Source organism: Mobula birostris, chromosome 24, assembly GCF_030028105.1.
Source record: "Mobula birostris isolate sMobBir1 chromosome 24, sMobBir1.hap1, whole genome shotgun sequence".
Classification (NCBI taxonomy): domain Eukaryota; kingdom Metazoa; phylum Chordata; class Chondrichthyes; order Myliobatiformes; family Myliobatidae; genus Mobula; species Mobula birostris.
Window position 1 is genome coordinate 33,610,364 of NC_092393.1, and position 25,154 is coordinate 33,635,517.

General features: G+C 40.2%; 1 protein-coding gene across 1 annotated transcript in view; it reads left to right on the top strand.

Moving 5' to 3' along the window:
- The window catches only part of LOC140187101 (alpha-1,6-mannosylglycoprotein 6-beta-N-acetylglucosaminyltransferase B-like), a 919,793-nt gene that overhangs the window by 778,147 nt on the left and 116,492 nt on the right, over positions 1-25,154 (top strand). Inside the window, exon 10 of the mRNA XM_072242054.1 lies at positions 17,265-17,398. Within this exon, the coding sequence (XP_072098155.1) occupies positions 17,265-17,398 (134 nt within the window). The remainder of the gene's footprint in view (positions 1-17,264; positions 17,399-25,154) is intronic.

The window sequence follows — 25,154 nt, forward strand, 5'->3', positions numbered from 1 at the left end:
CAATTTACCACATTATCATCCAGATCATTGATATAGATGACAAATAACAATGGACCCAGCACTGATCCCTGTGGCACACCACTAGTCACAGGCCTCCACTCAGAGAAGCAATTCTCTACCACCACTCTCTGGCTTCTTCCATCGAGCCAATGTCTAATCCAATTTACCACCTCTCCATGTGTACCTAGCGACTGAATTTTCCTAACTAACCTCCCATGCGGGACCTTGTCAAAGGCCTTACTGAAGTCCATGTAGACAATATCCACTGCCTTCCCTTCATCCACTTTCCTGGTAACCTCCTCGAAAAACTCCAACAGATTGGTCAAACATGACCTACCACGCACAAAGCCATGTTGACTCTCCCTAATAAGCCCCTGTCTATCCAAATGCTTGTAGATTCTGTCTCTTAGTACTCCCTCCAATAACTTACCTACTACTGACGTTAAACTCACCGGCCTATAATTTCCCGGATTACTTTTCGATCCTTTTTTAAGCAACGGAACAACATGAGCCACTCTCCAATCCTCCGGCACTTCACCCGTAGACAGCGACATTTTAAATATTTCTGCCAGGGCCCCCGCAATTTCAACACTAGTCTCCTTCAAGGTCCGAGGGAACACTCTGTCAGGTCCCGGGGATTTATCCACTTTAATTTTCCTCAAGACAGCAAGCACCTCCTCCTTTTCAATCTGTACAGTTTCCATGGTCTCACTACTTGATTCCCTCAATTCCATAGATTTCATGCCATCTTCCTTAGTAAATACAGACGCAAAAAACATATTTAAGATCTCCCCCATTTCCTTTGGTTCCGCACAAAGCCAACCACTCTGATCTTCAAGAGGACCAACTTTATCCCTTACAATCCTTTTGCTCTTAATATAATTGTAAAAGCTCTTTGGATTATCCTTCACTTTGACTGCCAAGGCAACCTCATGTCTTCTTTTTGCCCTCCTGATTTCTTTCTTAAGTATTTTCTTGCACTTCTTATACTCCTCAAGCACCTGATTTACCCCCTGTTTCCTATACATTTCATACAACTCCCTCTTCTTCTTTATCAGAGTTGCAATATCCCTTGAGAACCAAGGTTCCTTATTCCTATTCAATTTGCCTTTAATCCTGACAGGAACATACAAACTCTGCACTCTCAAAATTTCCCCTTTGAAGGCTTCCCACCTACCAATCACATCTTTGCCAGAGAACAACCTGTCCCAATCCACGCTTTTTCGATCCTTTCTCATTTCATCAAATTTGGCCTTCTTCCAGTTCAGAACCTCAACCCTAGGACCAGATCTATGCTTGTCCATGATCAAATTGAAACTAATGTCTGTCATGTTCCCTCCTGTAGTTCCTCGGAGTTCAGATGGTGGCACTGCCTTGAAGGACTGTCCAACATAGGGGGGCTGTTTCCCAAGTCATCTTAGGGGATGTCTCCCAAGCTGTCATAGGGAGTGTTTCCCAAAGAAAAGCATCAGAAGTGTCACTAGCAAGTCCACCTACTTGAGCTCCTTGCTCAGCTTTTTGATATTGTTTCAGTTTGCTTCTTAGCCCCATACAATGCACTTTGATTCAATTACACTTAGCATGTTGCTTTTTTACTCATTCTGTTAATGAAAGTTTACTCTTTAGACTTATTACTGTCTCCATCATGCTGCTGTTGTAGCTCATCGCACACTTCACGTTTCTTTCCCATTCAATTAGTGAACTCCTTTGCTCACCCAGTTAACCTTTTCAATTGCTCACACATTCGAACAAACTGACCTTGTATCTTTAACTCACACATTCTAGTTTTCTTCCTTTCCCACAGGCATTCTCTGGATCTCAACACATGCCTTCTTAATAAACTTAACAATGATGATATTTTTCATCTGAATTCTTTCATTAATTGTACCAAATTGAGATGCTTGGTTTCACGACTTTGGCCATTGTTTTAATTCAATTTGTGTAACACTTAATTTGTACACTCTTCTTTAATTACTTTGACCATGATTCAACATATCAATAGATTGCAACTCATAGATGGTCCTGCAACCAACGTATAAATAGATTGCAACCAAGGTATTTCTCCATACCCTACTGCTTTGTATAGCTGAGCATGATAGTAATTTCAGGGCTTGTCCGATTTTTACAAATGTATAGTCGCTTCCTCACTCCTACACTTCCACCAGATGGAGCATTGAAGCAGAACTAATTGTTTTTTCTCGGACAATTTGGACTTGGAGGAAGCTCTTACTTCCTTTTAATTTAGGTACTGAAAACTTCCATTTCATCTGAGATTCTTCTGACTACTTAAATCTTCACAGCCATCCTTGCTGATTATGCCAAATGGTTGAATTCTGATGTATTTGCTTGAAGGTTCCTTTGAAAGTCAAAAAGAGGCATAAGAATCGTAGCTCCGTGATCATTTTTTTAAGCATTCATAGAACAAAGAGAATTGGAACCAGGGAGTAGCAAGAGGCTAGCAGGGGTCAAAAAAAAACCAAAGAACAGAAAAAGATTGAGGCCAACATGCTCAGCCTTTCTTATACCATAGATAAGAGACATTCAATTCAAATTTGTAGATAAGAATTTACTAGTCAGATAGCCCCTATTAAAATAATGTGATATGAGAGAAGCTTGCAGAAAGTCATAGTCATAGTCATACTCTATTGATCCCGGGGGAAATTAGTTTTCGTTACAGTTGCACCATAAATAATTAAATAGTAATAAAACCATAAATAATTAAATAGTAATATGTAAATTATGCCAGGAAATAAGTCCAGGACCAGCCTATTGGCTCAGGGTGTCTGACCCTCCAAGGGAGGAGTTGTAAAGTTTGATGGCCACAGGCAGGAATGACTTCCTATGAAGCTCTGTGTTGCATCTTGGTGGAATGAGTCTCTGGCTGAATGTACTCCTGTGCCCAATCAGTACATTATGTAGTGGATGGGAGACATTATCCAAGATGGCATGCAACTTGGACAGCATCCTCTTTTCAGACACCACCGTCAGAGAGTCCAGTTTCATCCTCATAACATCACTGGCCTTACGAATGAGTTTGTTGATTGTAATCACTAGGGGACACACTGAACAATTGCATATACATTCTGTGACCACTAGGGAAACGTAGGTAGTTATATAAAATACAAGCAGGCTAATTATAAACCTAATCCGACAACTTTTCAAAGGCATTTATATAGTTACTTAGTTAGGCAAGGAGTTGAGGGATATGGGCCTATTGCAAGCAAGTGGGCTTAGTGGGATTGTACAGATGTGCTCTGCCATGAAGTGCATTTCTGTGCTGTACTTTTCCATCTAGCAACCTTACTACTGAGTTACATTCCCACATCTTCACTAATACAGTTCACTCTTCTTTGTAGGAAAAGGTAGCATGCAATTGCTACTAGTAGCAGCCGAAGATTGACCGCAGTCATTGATTAGTAGTGTGCAGGAGTGATTGGCCATCATTATGTAGCAGCTATGACAGAACAAATGGCCACCAGTGGCATAGGCAGCACTAAAAACTTATGCTCATAGCTTATCACACCCCGCTTCCCTCCAATGTGATTTATAGCTGTCTCTAAGCACAGCATCTACCACATGTAGCCTACAACCAAGGCAGAGGTGGAAGGTGTCTCAGGTGATTGCTCCTTGAAGGGTGAAGTTGCACAGACAAGTGAGATGAGTTTTTCGATAAGACGGTGTGCAAACAAAACCTGAATGGCATGTACAATGAAAGACTAGGAGTATTTGCAGGCCTAAATGAACCCTTACATGAAATGTCAAGGGAGATGGTGGAGGAGACGTTGTTGCCAATCTGAACTGACTGAGGCCATGGTCTTAAAGCTTATTGATCAGTTTTAAGGGGACGATACTAGTGAATGGCAAGCACTTGTCAATGGAGGGTATCCTAATGTATGCATCTTTGCTATCCAGATGTTCCAGGGATGAGTGAAGAGCCAATGAAATGGTATCTGCTCTTGACCTATTACGACGGGAGCCAAACTGGAGTGGATCCAAGTTGCTTCTCACACAGGAGTTAATATGTTTCATCACCAACCTTTCAGAGCACTTCATCACAGCGGATGTAGGTGCTATAGGATGGTAGTCATTGAGGCAGGTTACCACGTTTTTCTTAGGCACTGGTATAATTGAAACCTGCTTGAAGCAGGTGAATACCTCAGACCGAAGAAGTGAGCAGTTAAAGGTATCGGTGAACACCGCACCCATTTGATCAGCACACTCTTTAGTACTCGACCAGATACCCCATCTGAATCGGAAGCTTTCCGTGGGTTCACCCTCCTGAAAGATGCTCTTACATCGGCCTCAGAAACTGAAATCACAGGGTCAACAGGACCTGTGGGAATTCGTGAAGGTGCCTCTATGTTTTAACAGACAAAGCGAGCATAAAAGGCATTGAGCTCACGTGGAGCGAGGCCTTGTTGTCACAGACATCCCACCTCTCCCAGAACTTCCGGGAGTCTCCCGCATATTAATAGTGGCTCCCTGATGCCCGCAGATTATATACAATATCACGGAAATCAATTCTTTTGAGAGCGAGCGAGAGAAAAGCAGAGAGCGCGAGAGCGACCATGAGAGAGAACGCGCGCGCGAGCGAGAGCTAAGGCAAGCAAGCGAACGTGCGAGCGGAAGAGTGAGAGAGCGAGCGAGAAAGCGAGAGGGAAAGCAAGCAAGAGCGCGCGAGCGACCACAAGAGAGAGAGAGCGTGAGCGATAGCGCGCCATGGCAGAGTGTTCCAAAAAAATATAAAACGTACGTCACCCCAGACTACACTAAAGTGTACCCCTGCCTAATAGGGGTCAAAATAATGACAAGGTTGCTCGCTGCACTGTTTGCAACAGTGACTTTTCTATTGCCCATGGTGGGTTAAGACTGTAAAAGACGTGTTGAGGTAAGTTTAACAGGTGTCATTCGTTCATTAGCATAGCTAACGTTATTTAAACTAGCTGGCTAGCTGCTAAGGAGCTACTCTATTGCAGACATCTCACCTCTCCCGGAAGTCTCCCGCAAATTGCTGGTGCTACCTCACTGAAATGAGTTTTTGCAGGGTGGGATGTCTGTTGTCATCTATGTCACATGGTTTCACTTTGCTAGAGATGATAGCTTTCAAGCCCTGCCGCAGCTGTCAAGCATCCTTCAGTGATTCAAATTGGGCCCGGAATTGTCACTTCGCTCGTGAAGTGCCTTTCTGCAGATTGCACCTGGACCTCTTTTATGTAACTTTGTTATCAGACCTGAATGCCAGTGATCTAGCCCTCAGCAGATTGTGGATCTCATGGTTCATCCAGGGTTTCTGGTTAGGGAAGATCGAATGATTTTGTGTGGACACACTCATGTATGACTGTTTTTATAAAGTCTATGACAATCCACTTATATTCGTTCAGATCCTCAAATGAGTCCTTGAAGACAGCCTAGTCTACCAATTCAAAGTAATCATGTAGTCACTCCTCAGCCTCCTGTGACCAATTCTTTTTCATCCTTATCTCTGGAGCCTTATTTCTTATTATTTCATATTTCTTGTGCAGATGGTGAGAAGCTGTCTTCTTGTTCCACTATAGAGTTTGGGTGTAGCTACTTCCACAGTGCTATTAGATAGAGTCCCAGAATATAAAACTGACAAATTATGAGATACTCTGAAATTAGAATCTTATCTAGCTTGGGTGAGACTTTGCATATGATGATGCGCATAAAAAAAATCCTGCATTCATCTATGATTACTAGACTTTCCATGCTTTGTGCTGTAGCCAGAGAAATTTGTTGGTCAACAATGCAAAATAGCTTATGGAGGTGCATTCAAGTGCACTAAATGATGTCAGGCTTCTTCAAGGTGGTTGGAATTGGGCTCACTAATGCAAATGGAGAGCACTCATCTCCAAGCCTGCTAGTATATCATGAACAGGGTTTGAGCTGTCACTCAAGCACTGCAGAATACTCTGCCTTTCAAGTGCCTTTGAAATCAAGTGCCTACTCCTAATCTCGGAGTCCAAAATGAGGAAGTCAGCAGTAATATTATTTTTGAACATAATAGGAAAATTGCCTCTCTTTTTTTTAGACATAGGCATTACATAATTGAGTGCTACAAATGTAATTTGACATTTTAATCAGTCTGTCAAGTATTGATACCTGCAGCTACTGATTTGTCTCACTCTCTGGTCATGATCATTTTGAATTGGCTCCTCTTCTCAGTCATACAATTATGAACTGTACAGCATGTCCAAAGAGAGCTCCTCATTGCTCTCTTCTACTATAATTTCTTCCTCATGTACTTCAATTTCCTTCCCCTCCTCCCTCACCTTATATGGGTCCATGTTTCTAAATTATGTCTGCAAAGTGCAGCAGGCATCAATGAAGTGAGAGAAGCCCTCAGGTGTGTTTAACAGAGTATCCCCTGACTGGTCCGGGACTTTCAACCTTTCTTTAAAGATTCCATTAATCTCCGCAATTATTTTTTTATTTAGAGATGCAGTACGGTAACAAGTCCCTGCCAGACCCACGAGTCCGTGCCACTTAACTATATCCATGTGACCAATTAACCTACTAACCCGTAGGCTTTTGGATTGTGTGAGAAAATTGGAGCACCCCAAGGAAGCCCCACATGGTCTTGGGGAGAACGTACAAAATGGCTTGCAGAATTGACCCAGGACGCTGGCATTGTAGAAGTGTTACACTAACGTGCTACCCCACTTCATGAAGATGATGAAATTGTCACCCACGCATTCGTCTCCCTGGTTCTTCTCCCCCATCTGCCTTCCCACCACCCTCACTTGATGCCATGCTTCACCTTCCTCTCCCTTCAGATTCCATCATCTTTAGCCCTTTCTCACTTCCACTTGCCAACACCCAGTTTCTGTCGCCATCGCCACATTATCCTCACCCGTTCATTGTCTGGATCCATCTGTTGCCTGCTCACTTTTGCTCCAGTCCTTCCCTTCACATTTTCCTGGCTCTTTCCTACTGGCCAGATAAAGGCTCTCATCTCGAAACATGGGTCCTTCTTGACCTGCTGAGTTCCTCCTACATCTTCTGTGTTACATGGGGTAAGCTATGTTCATCAGTAGATTTGATGAATAGGGATGACAATATTTTGAATATTCATAAATGAAAGATTTTTTTACACAATATGCTGTTTAATGTAAATTAATCAATTATTTTCCCTATTTGTTGAAAGTTAATGCTATTCATTAGAAAATAAGTGCAAGAATGTGGTTATTTTCTTATCATTTGCTACTTCTTACTTTAAACTATATTGTATATTAAAAACCACCATCATTTTGTAGCTAGAATTTCAATGAAGTGAGTTGTTTTCTTTATTTTTATGTATACCTGACCCCACCTGCCGCTGGTGAGCTGATGGGCAGAGATTTGTTTAGCTATTACTCAGGAGAATCTGCAACTTTGCTGATAAACTGTGTCTATGATGTCCAAAGAATATATTCATGAAGGATTCGCTCTGGAAGGATTAAAACATATCTTCTGCTTCTCAGTTATTTATATTATTTCATTGACATTCATTGACCTGAGCCATGCTGGGAAATGGTACTGGCAATTTGCATAATTAGGGCTGTGGATAGGGCCTTAAACTAAATAGAAGGGGGTGGGTTCAACAGCTTGAAAAGGAAAGATAAGGTAAATGGGAGATAAAGTGCAAGAGGGGTTACTGAAGTCTCCAGAATAAATAATAAGACAAAAAAATTAGAAAGGGAAGTTCAGGCAACCTGGAGACAGAATTGAAAGCAAGGCAGGTGAATGCAGGACCGAAGGTGCAATATTTGAATGCACGCAGTACAGCATGAAATAAGGTAGATGATCTATTAGCACAGTTAAAAATTAGCAAGTATGATGTTGTGGCACAAATGAGTCATTGTTAAAAGAAGATCACAGTAGGGAGCTTAAAGTCCAAGGATAGACATCATATTGAAAGGTCAGGCTGGTGGGCAGAGGGGGTGAGATAGCTTTGTTAGTAAAGGAAGAAATCAAATCCTTAGAAAGACCATAAGACATAGGAGCAAAATTAGGTCATTCAGAAAATCGAGTCAGCTCCACCATTTAATCATGGCTGATATATGAATCCTCTCAACTCCTTTTCTCCCACTTCTCTCTGTAACCTTTGTCACCCTTATTAATCAAGAACCTATCAAATTTTGCTTTAAATATACCTAATAACTTGGCCTCCACAGACATTTGTGGCAATGAATTTCACACCCTCTGACTAAAGAAATTCCTCCTCATTCTTGTTCTAAAGGGATATCCTTCTATTTTGAGGCTGTGCCCCTGGTCCTAGACCCACCAATGGAAACTCCTCTCCACATCTATTCTATCTAAGCCTTACAATATTCGATAGGTTTCAATGAGAACCCCCTTATTCTGCTAAACTTCAGAAATTACAGGCCCAGAGCCATCAAATAGACTTCATATGTTAGTCATTTCATTTCTGGGATTATTCTTGTAAATCTCCTCTTCTCTTTCCAATGCCAGTACATCCTTTCTTAGATAAGGAGACCAATACTGCTCACAATACATCAATTGCAGTCTGACCAATGCCTTAATTGCCTCAACATTACATCCTTTCTTCTACGTTCTAGTCCTGTCGAAATGAATGCTAACATTGCATTTCCTTTCTTACTACCAATGCAACCTGCAAGTTAATGTTTAGGGAATCCTAAGTCTCTTTGCACTTCCAATTTCTGAATTTGGTCCCTGTTCAAAAAATAATGGTCATTGAGGAGGTTACCACATTCTTTTTGGAAACTGTTTGATTGAAGCCTGCTTGAAGCAGGTGGGCACCTCAGATTGCTGAAGTGAGAGGTTGAAGATGGCCGTAAACACTCCAGCCAATTAATTAGTATAGGTCTTCAATACTAGACCAGGGCCAGATGGTTACCATGGATTCACCTTTCCTGAAGGCCGTTCTCATGTTGAACTCAGAGACTGGAATCACTGGGTCATAGGAGACTGTGGGGGTTTGTGAGGTGCCTCCATGTTCTGTAAGTCAAAAAGAGCATAAAGGTGTTGAGTCCATCTGAGAGTGAAACTTTGTTGTCATTTATGTTACTTGGTGATGCCATTGAATCCAGCTACAGCTATCAAGTATCCACCTGTGATTCAATTTTAATTCTGAAATGCAACATTGCATGTAAAATGGCCTTCCAGAGGTCATATCTAGATCCCTTGTAGGGTGCCGTGCACAATTCTGATTTGATGGAGGCAGACGTGAGAGCACGGAGAAACATCTGGTGTCACTTCTGAAATGCCTGTTTCGCTACCGCTGCTACTGTGTGATCCAGAATCTCCAGAGGGGAATACCCCGAGTCCTCGGCTTTGCTTGTTGCTCGGTGGCCGGCGCTCAGCAGAGATGGTGCTCGGTGCTCGGTGTCGGAGGGCTGGTTGGAGGCTCGAAGTTTTCAGACAGACTCAGAGTCGGCTGTGGTCGGGTGCTGCCAGGGTGCTGTATCGGCAAGTTTGCGGCGCTGGAGGTTCATGGCAGGGAGAGTTTCTCCCTTCTACCATCTGCGTGAGATGATGGGCTATCGGGACTTTGAAACTTTTTTTTACCGTGTCCATGGTCTACTCTTTATCAAATTACAGTATTGCTTTGCACTGTTGTAACTATATGTTATAATTATGTGGTTTTTGTCCGTCTTAGTTTTTGTCTGTCCTGTGTTTCTGTGATATCATTCTGGAGGAACTTTTGTATCATTTCTTAATGCATGCATTTCTAAATGACAATAAACGAGGACTGAGTGTCCTCATAATCTAATCGAATAATCTAATCTAATCTAGCCCTCAGCAGATTTTGAATCTCTTGGTTCCTTCAGGGTTTTGGGTTGAGGAAGACTTGGAGTGATCTTGTGTGTCACTGTGGAAGATACTAGCTACATGGCACATTTTTGAGATAGTCAGGGGGTCAGAAGTGAATGTATTCACTGTTACGAAAGAGAAAGTGCTTGGTAAAATGAATGGTCTAAAGATAAGTAAGTCACCTGGACCAGATGGGCTACACACCATGATCCTGAAAGAGGAAGAAGCAGAGATTGTGGATGAATTAATAGTGATCTTTCAAGAATCACTAGATTCTGGAATGGTTGCAGAGAACTGGAAAATTGTAAATACCACTCTACTATTTAAAGAGCAAGGGAAAAGACAGGAAATTATAGGCCAGTTAGCCTAACTTCAGTGGTTGGTAAGATGTTAGAGTCCATTATTAAGGGTGAGGCTTCGGGGTACTTGGAGACACACAATAAAATATTCTTCCTTAAGAAAAAATCTTGCCAGTCCAGATGGACTGGAAATCTTGCCTTAAGGTAGGTGGACGGGCAGCCAGTATTGATGAAACAGAGGGTCGGCAGAAGGAGAATGGGCAAAGTGGCAGATGAAATAGAGTGTAGAGAGGTGTATAGTCATGCACTTTGGTCCAGAAATAAAAGCACAGAAGTTTTTCTAAAAGGGGAGCAAATTCGGAAATCAAATGCAAAGGATCTTAGGAGTCCTACTATAGAATCCCCCTAAAGGTTAACTTGCAGGTTGAGTTTGCAATAAGAAAGGCAAATGTAATGTCAGCATTCATTTCGAGAGGACTAGGATATAAAAGCAAGAATGCAATGTTGAGGCTTTATAAGGCATTGGTAAGACTGTATTTGTCTGTCTGACTTTGGAGAGGGTCCAGAAGAGGTTTATGAGAATGATCCCAAGAATTGAAGAGTTTTTATACAATGGCTCTGGGCTGTATTTACTGTAGTTTAGAAGAATGAAGGGGTATCTCATTGAAACCTACCAAATATTGAAAGGCCCAGATAGAGTGGACGTGGAGAAGCAGTTTCCAATAGTGGGAGAGTATAACAACAGAGGGCGTAGCCTCCGTATAAAATGGCATTCCTTCAGAACAGAAATGAGAAGGGATGTTACAGCCGGGGGTAGTGAATCTGTGGAATTCATTGCCACAGCTGCCTGTGCAAGCCAAGTAATACCTATTTTTAAAGCAGAGGTTAATAGTTTCTTGATTAGTAAAGTAGTCAAAGATTACAGGGAATAGGCAGGAGAATGGGGTTCAGGGGGAAAATAAATTAACCATGATTGACTGACAGAGCAGAATTGATGGCCCAAATAACCTCATTCTGCTCCTATATCTTATGGTCTACAATCCTCCACTGAGAAATTTGTCACAGGCACTGTTTTTAAGTAACACATTTATATATTAGGCATCTGCCAATGCTTGCCAGTGGCTATATGTATTTTAAAAACTAATTCCATTGCTGACTACTAAATAAAAGATAGTAATTATTATCATTCCAGTAAAAGAAAGCAAATTAATCAAAGTCCACAAGCTAATGGCTTGATTTTGTGTGCACAGTTAACTCACAGTCCCTGCAAATTTGTGTGTCTGTGTTTTTGCCTTTCTAAATCCTTCTATGCTCTTTATTTAAAGGACAATAATATTGGTGAATACAACATTTTTCTCTTGCACCTAATGACTTGTCAAGCACTCTTTTAGTATATTTCTGAAGTGTTGGGTTAGAGACAGCTCAGACAACCTTCTTAATTATCAAACATTTTACTTTAGGAATACTTTATAGGCTGAGCTGATAATAGAACCTGTTTTAATGGTAACACACTGAAATAATAACTGCCATTGTTGCATTTCGTTCAACATGACACAAGGTTCATGCTATCTGATTAATGCTGAATGTGGCAATAAATCTCTCCCGACTCCATCGCCATCTGTTGAAATTGATGATTGTATGCTTTATGATGTTTATAATGTTCTCCAATACTTATTTAAATATTACTACCGAATATTGATTTACACAAAATCCAAATTACTCCAAAAAAATCCTTCCAAAATTTGAAGTTTTTAGAATATTTTCATATTTAGAAAAGCAATATATCAAGATAATTCAGTCCATACAAGAACCCCTGAAAAGATGCATGCCTTCTTTCTGCATCAATCGTGTCAACTGCATTTCACTCTGCAGCTGAACGTAAGCAACATCTAGCAAGGTCATCATGTCCTGGAGCAAGGAAGAAATAGCATGCAATGCTAAATTGGAAATCATGAATTTGATTTAAGTCAAATGTAAAAATAATTAATTTCTTATAACTTAACTAATATTAAATTGTAATTGTACTTTAGTCTTGAAAAACTCCCTTTATGATATTTCCCCTAAGAGTTATACAAAAATGAATTACAATGACCAGTCTTTAATAAAAATAATTACACGTTGATCATAAAAGATGTCAAACTGGTGATTAAAATCTATCATAAGGTGTGATAGAAGGGGGCCGTTGATTTTTTTTTTACATACTGTATTAAACAATATAACTTGACATTAGAGTCTTGGAAAACAATGCGAAACAAGCACCTAAAATTTTAAGTTTCATAGTTATGGAAAATCAGCACTGAGGTCACAACAAAATATTGAACTGTATGCATTTTAAATGACAACCGATGTGTAGTCAAGGTCATTTAATACATTTTCAAATTCTATCTCCTCTCCTATCTCATGCACCCTCATCACACATCAACCAAAAGCTTCCATCAATCAGGAAGTGAATGTAACAGTACTGTCTGTCACAACCTCACATACTTACCACTTTTCCAAGCCTTCCATCCACAATTCACATCACTTAAACACCTCTTTTAACAATGCCCACCATATTACCATGTACGTTGTGCAATAATGACACTCTTCAACACTTTTGTTGCACCACTATTCAACCATCCCAATCTACCTCACTTCTGTATGCTTCCTAGTCACCATTGGTGATTCTGCAAATATTTATAGATAGCATTTCAGCTCTTTCTGGCCACAGAGTTATGACTGTAGCGAGACTAGAGCAGCAGGTTCTACCACCATCCCTCAGGTGCAACCATGTTGATCGTCAATGAAGAAGAGATGTTATTTCTAATCTGCACTAACTGTGGTTTCCCAATGAGGGAATCAAGAATCCAGTTGCAAGGAGAGGTACAGAAGCCCAGGTTTTAGAGCATAAGACCAAAGGACATAGGAGCAGATTAGGCCATTTGGTCCATCGAGTCTGCTCCACCATTCCATCATGACTGATTTCTTATCCCTCTCAACCCCATTCTCCTGCCTCCTCCCCGCAACCTTTGATATGCTAAGTAATCAAGAACCTATCAGACTCTGCGTTATATATACCCAATGTCTTCACCTCCACAGCCATCTGTGGCAATGAATTCCACAGATTCATGAAAGAAATTCTTCCTCATCTCTGTTCTGAATGGACATCCTTTAATTCAGAGGCTGTGCTCCCTGGTACTAGGCTCCACCACTGTAGGAAGCATCCTCTCCATATCCAGCTCTTTCTGGGCCTTTTAATATTGAATAGGTTTCAATGAGATCCCCCTCATTCTTCTAAACTCCAGCGACTAGCCATCAAATGCCCCTCAAACTTTAGCCTTTCTTTCCTGGAATCATTCTTGCAAACCTCCTCTGGTCCCTCTCCAATGTCAGCACATTCTTTCTTAGATGTAGGGCCCAACACTTGCTCACAATACTCTAAGTGTAGTCTGAAATAAATGCTAACGTTACCACCGACTCAACCTGCAAATTAACGTTTAGGGATATACTTCCAGTTTAAGATGGCACTACTGAAGTTGTGCAACAACCCAGCGGTAGTTCAGATCGCAAGAAATATGACTAATATGTTACTAATAACACCTTTCCTGAAGTAAATTGTGGTCAACAATCACCGCCAATGAAGAAGCAAGCAGAGGCGAAGCTGATCCGAAGGATGGGGCATGCGAGCGTATCGCAAACCCAAGGGACAACCTGTTCGAGACACGGTCACAAATGGAGTTCATATCGCTGTTGCCGTTGGAGTGAATGATTTCGCTACCTAACCCAGGTGTGAGATTGGATCACTCCAAGCTCTGAGCCAATTTGGTGAGATCGAGAACGGCTTCGGGCTGTGAAGCCCAAGCATGTCGCTGCAACAGGGCCCAGATCCTAGAGCAAGACATTACCCGCTGCTTGGATAATTAAAATGCCGGCCCAGATAGACTGGAAAGTCCATGTGCGGAGATGAGGGTCGGGCTGATTTTGCTTGCTGGCCCACAATGTTCATTCCTCTCTCCAGTGGTTGCCGTCTCTGCAAGTATCGTGGCATTTTTGCCCCGCTAATATGCTGAATTGAAACGGCTAATATGAGCAGGCTTTGGCCTACTCCTCCTGCTCTGGGGAGCAGGTCTAAGCACTCAATCTGGTTTGGAATGCCGTTATTTACTTCTCTTGCTTGCATGATGTGTGTTTTTCCCTCTTTTCTTTTTTTTTAACTGGGTTCTATAGGTTTCTTGCTTTGTGGCTGCCTGTAAACAATCAGATCGCAAAGTTGTATAATTTGTACATTCCTTAATGATAAATGTACTTAAATTTGAATCTTGAATCCTGCACAAGGATTCCCAAGTCCCTTTGCACTTCTGATTTTTGAATTTTGCTCCCCGTTTAAAAAATAATTCACAGCTTTATTCCTTCTATCAGAGTGCATGACCATAGACTTCCCTACACTATAAAGTGGTTTGCCACTTCTTTGCCCATTTTCCCAATTTGTCTGTCCCTCTGCAGACTTGAAGGTTGTTGATTAGTACTGAGGAGATGATGGTTTTGGGTATTGACCTGTAATCAATAAGCAGCAGCGTGACATAGGTATCATTGTTGTCCAGATGGTCCAAGGCCAAGGAGTGAGTTAGTGAGATTCCATCCTCTGTGAACCCATTGTAATGGTAGTCAAATTGCAGTGGGTCCACATTCTTGCTTAGGCAAGAGATAATTCTAGCCGTGACCAATCTTTCAAAGCACTTCATCACAGTACGTGTGTTTGCAACGGGGCGATAGTCACGGAGGCAGCTCACCCTACTCTTCTTGGGCATTGGTATGGTTGATGCCCTTTTGAAACAGATGGAAACAAATGACTGTGGCAGTGAGAGAGTGAAGGTGTCTTTGAACACTCCAGCCAGTTGGTTGGCACAGGTTTTCTGTGTCCTACCAAGTACACCATCGACGCCTGAAAAGATCTTTTTGGGAAGGTTTGCTCCACCTTATCTTCCTTTAACTCAATTATTTTGATGCATGGCCCTTTCCATATTTACCTATCATGCTGAACGCTGAAGTGGCCAATAATCTCCTTAATGTAAAAAGAGCAAAAGATGTGGTAGAAGCCCAAAGGATGTTTGTTAACATAAATACCATATGTTTGAATGACTACTTCTTTACAGTTAGTCACTATTCAGTGATGAATCTCTTAATCCCCATCTACATCAATGGAGCTGTAGTGGAGCGTGTATCAAGCTTCTAATTCCTTGGTGTCCACATTTCCGAGGATCTCACCTGGTCCCTGAACTCCTCCATCCTGATCAAAAAGGCGCAACAGCACCTTTATTTCCTGCGGAGCATCAAGAAAGCTCACCTCTGCCCCAGGATACTGATGGACTTTTACCGCTGTACCATTGAGAGCATATTCACTAACTTCCTCTCAGTGTGGTATAGCAATTGTCCCGTATCGGACTGCAAAGCACTCCAGCATGTGGTGAAAACAGCCCAGTGGATTATCAGCACCCAATTGCCCACCATTGAGAATATCTACCATAAATGCTGCCTGGGCAGGGCAAAAAGCCTTATCAAGGATGCATCTCACCCTAACCATGGACTTTTTACTCTTTTCCCATCCGGTAGGCGCTACAGGAGCCTCCGCTCCCGCATGAGCAGGCACAGGAAGAGCTCCTTCCCCGAGGCTGTGACCCTGCTGAACCTCACATCACAGCACTAAGCAGTATTGCACCCATATTGTACTGTCTCAGTACTTTTATATTTGTGTGCTGTAGCACTTACATTTTATTCGCAGTTATTTTATAAATAACACTATTCTTTGCATTTCTGGTCAGATGCTAACTGCATTTCATTGGCTTTGTACCTGTACTCGGCACAATGACAATAAAGTTGAATCTAATCTAATCTAATCGGCATGAGTTAGGGCTTCTTCTTGCCACTAACAGAAGGTTCACCATAGTGCTTGAATATAGGAAATATTCTATTCCAATGATATCAAGTTTGGATTCTTCTCATATTAACAACCTGTGAAGGTTGATATCACAGGTATTCTTCCAATGCATACTTCTAATTTTCATGACTCTGTGCTCTCTCCAAAATGCAAATAACATCCATCGTCCCAAAAGGAATGGAAAAATAAACAAATATTATACCAGTATCATGTTCTTTGTATGAGCAAGATGCTAAAACTTTAAAAGATAATAACATTGTATATTTAAACTGCATTAAACCTAAGTTCCCGTGACCTGTAATTTTAACTAAGTGTGGCGCTGATAAGTTAAATTGCTTTGATAACTTCTACATTACATTTTTGACAGCTCCATTTTACTGGAGAATCTAATTGTTGCTAAAAACCGAAATAGAGCTTGCAAAATCCCCAATTGCTTCAAATACTAAGTTAATCTTAAAATTATTTTCATTTTATTGTTCCTGATGTTAAGCAGCTGACAGGGTAAGTATAAATCTTGTCCTAAATTTACAAAAATGAGGAAAGGTAGTTGCTGCTTTAGCTTTGTGTTGTTCTTTAACAAGATGAACCCAATCTTATTTCTAAGTTTAAAAAATGTTAAATGTAATGTGCATAGTTAACTAGGAAATTATTCAGAATTTTCCTCTTTCCCAATGCAAAATATGCTTAAAATTAAATTGATGATTCGCTTTCTTCCTTAAATTTGTAGTCATGCAGAAAATAAGCCAAATTGAAATTTGCTGCCAACAGGACATTATAATAGAGCAACTTAAAATATCTCACTCTATGACCAATACATTTTCTGAGGAGTGACCTTTGCAAAAATTCTAAGAAGCTGCTGATCTGTTTCCACGTTCTCAATCTTGTGATTGTATATCTGCAGCAGACAGCAAGAGAATAAAATATTCAAGATCAATGGAAATTGTACTATGCTCAGTGTATTTATTCCTCTCTTTCTTTATATGTTTTAACAAATTTTGAGAACAGTAAGCCATTTTGCACATGAATCATCAGGCATAATCTCAGGTACTGCCATTTGTATTTCAATAATAAGGAGAAGCATTATTTTATATCCTATGGAAAATATAGTATATTTATTTCCTGCGCCTTTACTACATAATGGCTCATGCACTGTTCGATGTCTCCATATAAATCTGACTGAACTGAGTGACAGACAGAATTTGTACTAAAGCTTCACAGATAACAGTGAGCTTTCACACTTTTGTTTTGATTTTCAGATGCCGGATAAGAGTGATTGATACATTTGGCACAGAGCCAGCTTACAATTTTGATGATTATGCAAATCTCCGTGGTTATCGAACAAACTGGGGCCACTGGAATCTGAACCCAAAACAGTACATGACTATGTTCCGTAAGTAATTATTGGATTAAGCTCTTTAGAAAAGGGTGGCTTTCTATATCTGACCAATGGAACTCTTCAATACAAACCATAAACACGAGATTTTGCAGATGCCGGAAATTCAGAGTAAAACACACAAAATGCTGAAGGAACTCAGCAGGTCAGGCAGCATGTAGGGAGCGGAATAATCCCTCACCATAGAAGCTGCCTGGCCTGCTGAGTTCTTCCAGCATTTTGTGTGTGTAACTGCTGCAGCAAATTCATTTATAATCCATTTTAAACATACTTCCTTCATTTTAATTTTCAGATGTTGTTCTATCATCGGTTGATGTGTCATAGTAAAAACTATACAGTCACTTCTTCAAACAAATCTAAATCATTGAAATTATAGGTAATCTAAACATTCATATATTATTAGAGTTTTCTTTTAATAACCTCTGGCAAAGCAAAATCACTTATTTATGAACAAATGCAAGTTACTAGCCCAGCTTTTGAAGAACATTATGTTTAAAAGGCCATCATCTCCAACTGATAACTAAATTTAGTGAATATATTTCTGTAGAAATAAGTGGGTTGCAGAGCATATAACTTTGCACACAGTGACCTTAAGAACATTTTTTTCAGTTCAGAGATAGTTCTCATTCTCAAATTTAAACACCAGTAACACTTTTAAAATTAGTCTTTGACAGTCCTGTAGACGAAGTTGATTTATAATGCTGCTAAAACAACTGGTACTATGTTTTTTTCCACTTGTCTTGCAATACGAAAACATTTTCAAAGACAACGGGTTGGATTATGTTGATGGTGAAGATAAAATTTTATTGGTAATTTCCTAAACAGAAACAATCTGCTGCTGCAGCAGCTCCCAACCTGGAGTCCACAAACCCCTCAGTTAATTGTCGGGGTCCATGGCATAAAAAGGATTGAAAACCCCTGCTGTATTGCCATTTTGCAATTTTACTGATTTCCTTCACTGCAAAGGCAGGATTCTCGGCAGTGTGAAAAAACTGAGGGATTTTGGGGTCCACAGATCTCGCAAAGTTGCCATGCAAGTTGATTGGATGGTTAAGAAGGCCTGTGGTGTGTTGGCCTTGATTAGTTGAGGGATTGAGTTCAAGAGCCACAATGGTTTATGTTGAACAGTTCATTTTATAAGTTTGGATACACGCTCTCGTGTTCTTCTGTTATTCCCCACTATCTGTGGCACTATATGTGTGGAGTTCACAGCTCTAGGAGAAACTGAGTATCTCTGAAAGGGTAAATTGAGATAGACCAGATAAATCCCTTTTTATGGAACTGAATGATTGATAGATTAATGAAGTCAGTCAGATTAATAAAGTGAAAATAAAAGGGATATGCGAAAGATGTGAAACACTGTTGAGAGCTGTTGCTGATTCTGCTGGAAACAAAAGAAAATCTGCAGATGCTGGAAATCCAAGCAACACATACAAAATGCTGGAGGAACTCAGCAGGCCAGGGCAGCACCTAGGAAAAGGGTACAGTCCTAGATGCTGCCTGGCCTGCTGAGTTCCTCCAGCATTTTGTGTGCATTGCTAGGATTCTGCTGGAAGTGCAGTTTGTACCTAAAGCCACAGGAAGTGGACAAGGTGCCAACTGAGTACATCATATGGTCTGATTGACAAGGTTGTGGACAACACAAAAATTGATGGAATTATGAATAACTCAAAATGTTGTCAAAGGATACAGCAGAATATATTGTGGATCATTTGGAATTTAGGGCAAAGAATAGTCAGATGGTACTTAATACAGCCAAGTGTGAGTTGACATATTTTGAGAGGTAGAATGCAAGAGGGAAGTATTCAGTAAATGGGAGTACCCTCGGGAACATTGACGTACAGAAGAATTTTGTGTGCAAGCCAATAGCTCCATGAAAATGGCAATACAAGTAGATATGATGATAATGAAGAAGTGGAGCAATGCTGGCTTCATAAGTCGTGGCATTGAATATAAGACATTGAATATGAGAGTTCGCAAGTTATGTTTTAAGTGTATAAAATCACATTTGGAGTTAGACCACACTTAAAGTATTGTGTCCAGTTCTGGTCTCCACACTACAGAAAGGATATGAAGGCTTTGAAGAGGGCACAAAGAGGTTCACCAGGATGTTGCCTGGAATGAAAAGAATTGGTTATAAGGTGAACTTGAAAAACTTGAATTTTTTTCATTGGAGAAAAAGAGGATGAAGGTGAACATGATTGATGTATATAACTTTATTGGAGGCACAGATAGGATAGGTTTCAATTTTTTTGTTCAGGATGGAAATGTCAAATACTAAAGGGCATAAGTTTAAAGAGTAGGAGAAAAGTTTATAAACAAAGCATTTTTGCACAGATATGATAGCAACACTTAAATGCATGAAAGAGGATCTCGTGCTTACCTGGTGTATATGATGAATAAACTCTCCTCTGACTTCCAGCCAGGTATGGGTATCAATTATAACCGACATTTCAATGTCAATCTGTGCCACCTTCATCAGGGATGATGCCTGGGCATGCCTAGTCCGGTGGTATTTATACCCTCGTAGTCCATCCCTCCTGATTCATTACTCTTCATCCTATCAGGTCTCCCACCTTGTTTACAATCGAATCCCAGTCCTTACTTAGAGTGGGACCTTTGTCTTTGTTAAAATTCTTTTCCTCTAGTTTTATTTCAATGGATTCCTTCATTGGGCAGTCCCAAAAGCCATTGGCACAGCACAATAGTTTTGTGCCATTGAAGTCAACCCTACGGCCATTGCGAATGCAGTGTTTTGCCTCTGCCGATTTCTCTGGGTACCCGAGTGGATACACCTCCTGTGCTCCTTGATCCGGGTTTCCACTGGAGAAGTCAGTGGTAGCAGAATGCTGCCATCAGATTGACTTCGACTGCACAAAACTACTGTACCGCGCTAATGGCTTTTGGAACCTGGTGGTAAAGGAAGCCATTGAAATAAAACTAGAGGAAAGCAATTTTAACAAAGACAAAGGTTTTGCTCGAAGTAAGAACTGGAATTTAATTGTAAACAAGATGGGAGTTCAGAAACCTGATTGGATGAGGACTAACCAATCAGGAGGGATGAACTCTGTGGGTATAAATACCACTGGACTAGACATAACCAGGTATCATCCCTGACGAAGATGGCAGAGTTTGTCACCGAAACATTGGCTACAATCGAAACCTGTACCCGGCTGGAAGGCCGAGAAGAGTTTGTTCAATTAGGAAGCATCTTCACAGGCTCATGAGCAAACAGGGACTAGAGAGATATGGGCCTTGTGCAGACAGATTAGTTTCATTCAGATTGGCATCATGGACAAAAATCCTATTCCTGTGCTGTACCATTCCTATGCCACTCAGTTAGCCACTCCCATATGGGAGGAGTTCGCATATTGTATGTCCAATCAGAGTTATCAATAAAGTTCATCTGAATAGCCTGCATGCTGTCCTGCTAGTGTGCTCTGTACTCTCCCTCAATATCAAACACAACAATATTAAGAGCATTTGCTTTATTGCTTCTCATCTGGACAGACTTTGTAAGGTGAGGAGATACTGTAAGTGCTTGGAAGGTATGGATATACAGTTTTGATCATATGGGTAATATAAACACTCTTCGGTTCTAGGTAAATATTGGGCAGTATGAGATTAATTATGAAAAAGGCTGATGTTACTGAACAGAATAGGTGTTTGAAATAGCTTTACATTCACAAACTCCATTTCATATATATCATATCATATTTCATATATATCTGATATATTCAATAATTGTAAATAACTTGTCCTCTGTTAGCCTCACACTTAGCTTCAATGATCATAATGTGTAAAAGAGAATCTTTTGAAGTCATCATGAGCAATGTAGCAAGTGTGAAAGCATGATAAAAATATAAAAATATATCATTCAGTGCAGACACGAGAAAATTAAAAATAGAAAGACAAGTTATTAAAAGAATAATTTTCCTGCAAGTTGCAATTTAGCTGGAAAAATATTTTCTTCCATTGCTATGGGGAATTTGATTGAGAAATTGGTCTGTTGGTATCCAGAAATTGGTATCCAGATATGCAAATACATTACAGCTCTGTTACATTGAATTGATTAATATACTGTATATTTGCATAATCTAATGAGAATAGATTTTAAAACTTACTTACTAATCGCCTGAAGATTCAATAGGAACTGCATATTAATAAAAACCAGATAAAATAAATTTATGATTTTGTCCAGTTTTCCAACAATCAATTTTGTTGTTATCTAAATGTATGCAAGATGTAAATCCAAGTTTACATATTTTTACTATCTTTTTATTTTGCAATATTTCAATTCTGTAGGAAAAGCTGAAGTATTATTTTATAATAATTTACATTGCTAGTGCCCTACAGCTGCAGAGGCAGAATAGTTACATGGAATTACTGATGTTGGATGTTGTTATTATTAGAACAATTGTTTCATTTAAACTGTACTGAGTATTTTATGCCACTTTAATGGTTGGCTGAATTATAAGCTCCACCTACCAACTAAATGAGCCATAAACAGCAAAATGTACAAAGTAAAAAAAAATCAGGAAAATATGACTCAATTTGCTTTTGAAAATAAGTAATATCAGAAAAGGACATGAGCCGAGAATTTGGATCACATGTTGCCCATTTTTTTTTGGAGTAATACAAAATCTAGTTTGAGATCAACTGGAGCAGATCTCTCCAATTGATTGCTACAGGATTTTACCTGAGATATCGTACACAGTACTCCATTGCTGGAGGTCACATCAACATCCCTGGCAATCAGGGCAGAGAAGATCTTGTGATAAGAGGCAACAACATAGCCATCTGCAAGCACCTACTCTTACAGAACCTCCAAAGACACGACACTATAGCAAGGCCTCACGTTTGATGCACAGGTTCAGATTTTCCAAATCTACCGTCAATGGGACATGGGAAGTGCTGTGTGCACAGAACCCTTCGCATTGTCAAGGATCCCTCCCGTGCATCCCACAATCTCTTTGACCTCTTACTGTCAGGCTAACAACAAGGACTGTTTTGGCTGGGTAACAGTGCTTCCCCCAGTCTCTGAGAGTATTGAACACTCTGCTACCACCCAGTACACATCATTTATGACAGCATCAACAACAGTAATACTGTTGTATAGTTAACTATATGCCATATATGCATTTTATGTCAAATTGTACATTTACAGAATACTTCTCAATCTGTTAATATTATTACTGGTTTAATATTATTTTTGTGCTGTATGTGATATATGTACTGTATTTCGCATCCTGGTCCTTGAAGAATGTTGCTTAGCTGTATACATGTCTGGTTGAATGACAATAAACTTGAACTTAATTCACTATCTAATCACAGCAATCGAGAGTTGGTGCAATGTTAGCCAACTGAGTATTACAGATTAATGAGTGAATAACTACTCCATTTAGCTTTGTTACAATATCTCTCTATTTCTGATTTTAAAAAGTAATTTTTGTTGCCTTTCTACACTGTAAAATAAGCAATACTGTGTAGGTCATGAAAATCTCTTTCAGTTTTGCTCAACATGTGGGGATTCTGGTTTCTGGAGGAGATAACTGTTGCCATTCTTGCCTTTCCTTATGATGTATTTCCTTGTCCTCTTGATTCACAAGGTCTTCTTCCTTCATTCATCCTGTTGATCGGGAATTACATTTCCCTTTGGGTGACAGTGGCAGATATATCCCTCTCCCTTGCAGCCTTGACTCCTCTACAGCAGAGGAGTCTATGCTGCAGTCTATGCATGCCTCTGTGGAGCTGTGATGTGGAATGGGACCAACGACTTACTGCATTTCTCTTTGAAAGTTGTGCAGTATTGTGTTGGAAGAAGTGTGAAATTAGGTGAAACACCATCAGGAATTTTGCAGGCAACACACACGAAATGCTGGAGGATCTCAGCAGGCCGGGCAGCATCTGTGCAAAAGAGTAAAACCGACATTCGGGCCAAGACCCTTCAGCAGGACTGGGTAAAAAAAATGAGTCAGAGTAAGAAGGAGGAGAAAGGGGAGGGAGAAACATAAGGTGATAGGTAAAACTGAGAGGGGGAGAGGTGAAGTAAAGAGCTGGGTAGTTAATAGATGAAAGAGATACAGGGCTGGAGAAAGGGTAATCTTATAGGAGAGGACTAAAGGCATAGAAGAAAGTAAAGGGGGAGGAACACCAGAGGGAGGTAATAAGGAGATAAGGTGAGAAAGGGAAAAATGGGAATGGGGAATGATGAAAGTGGGGGGGGGGGGGCCATTAACGGAAGTTAATTTTACAGGTCTCATTTAAGAGTTTGTTCCAGGGAAACCATGCTAACTTTATTTCAAGCAGCATCTTGGCTAAATTGATGTCTGCTAAATCAGCACTGAAGTCATCCATATCCTGATAAATTAAAAATGGATTTAATTGAATTTGCAGTTATCTAAACTTACAGTATGGTAACAAACCAATCAGCCTGACAAAACCTTGTCAGTTACTACCCACCTCAGGAATTGTAGGATTATCTCTTTAATACTGTCAGGTGGCTACCTGCAGTGAAATATCATAGCTACAAAAAACAGTCCTTGCAATTTCAATGTTAATCACCACTGTTAATTATCCAAATCAATACATTTTTATGATGGCTACCTATAGGTGGAGCCACAGAACATGGACTTCATTTTAAATGGACACTTCTTGTCTGCATTTACCACGAAGAAAATCATGGAAGCTCAGGAATTCAGGAAAGAGATTCGTGAATATAGAAAAAGAATAGGTACTAGAATGTTTAAGCACATAAAGCTGGATTTAATCTGCAGTACCTAACCAAGTGTATCCCAGAATGATGTCAGAAATAAGAACTGAAATTTGCAGTGGTCCTTGCAGTGGTTTTTATATCTTCCCTATCCATGGTTGAGGTATCATAAAACTGGAAGGCAGCCAATGTTTATTTTAAAAGTTTGTAAGGACCTAGCAGGGAACTGCAGACTCGCAAGCCTAACATCAATCATGGAGAACATTCTGAGAGTCAGAATCTGTCTCTCTTTGGAAAGGCAAGGACTGACTTTTTTTAGTGGGAAATCATGTTTCATGAATTTGACTGAGTTTTATTAAGAGTTGACCAAGGGGGCTGACAAGGGAAGGGTGCAGATCTTAGATCGGGGAGGGTGGTAGATTTTAGGCAATGCTCTTGGCAAGATTCTCCATGGTAGATTAGTCTTGAAGGTGAGGTCAGATTAGTTCCAGGTTAAGCAAACTAAGTGAATGCATAATTCTAAACTTGCTGGAGTTTAGAAGAATGAGGGGGTATCAAATAAAATAAAATCAATCAAATCAAGCTTAATTATCATTCAAACCATACATGGATAGAGTTGAACAAGACAGCGTTCCTCTGGGTCCCAGGCATATAACATGCATTTGACATAGTGAGAAAGAGAAAAATAAACACTCACACATCGTTACGCAAGAACTCCCGACGACCACTGGCTTCTCCTTCTCTGAATTGTCCTTTGGTCCTTTTGACACCCCGGCCAGCTGCTCCAAACAACAAGAAGCTCTCTGATACAGTAGGCCTGCTGTACCTGTTGTTCTTGGAGTCCAATATGGTCTTATGTTCATAAAAAACACATTTTAAAAGGTAAAGTGCACATTTGGTTGCCCCCCGCCCCCATGAGAGGCCCCTGAATTTGAACATGCTGCCATCTTACCTGAAGGATACATCTCATTGAAACCTATTAAATATTGAAAGGCCTCGATAGAGTAGACGTGGAGAGGATGTTTCCGGTAGTGGGGTAGT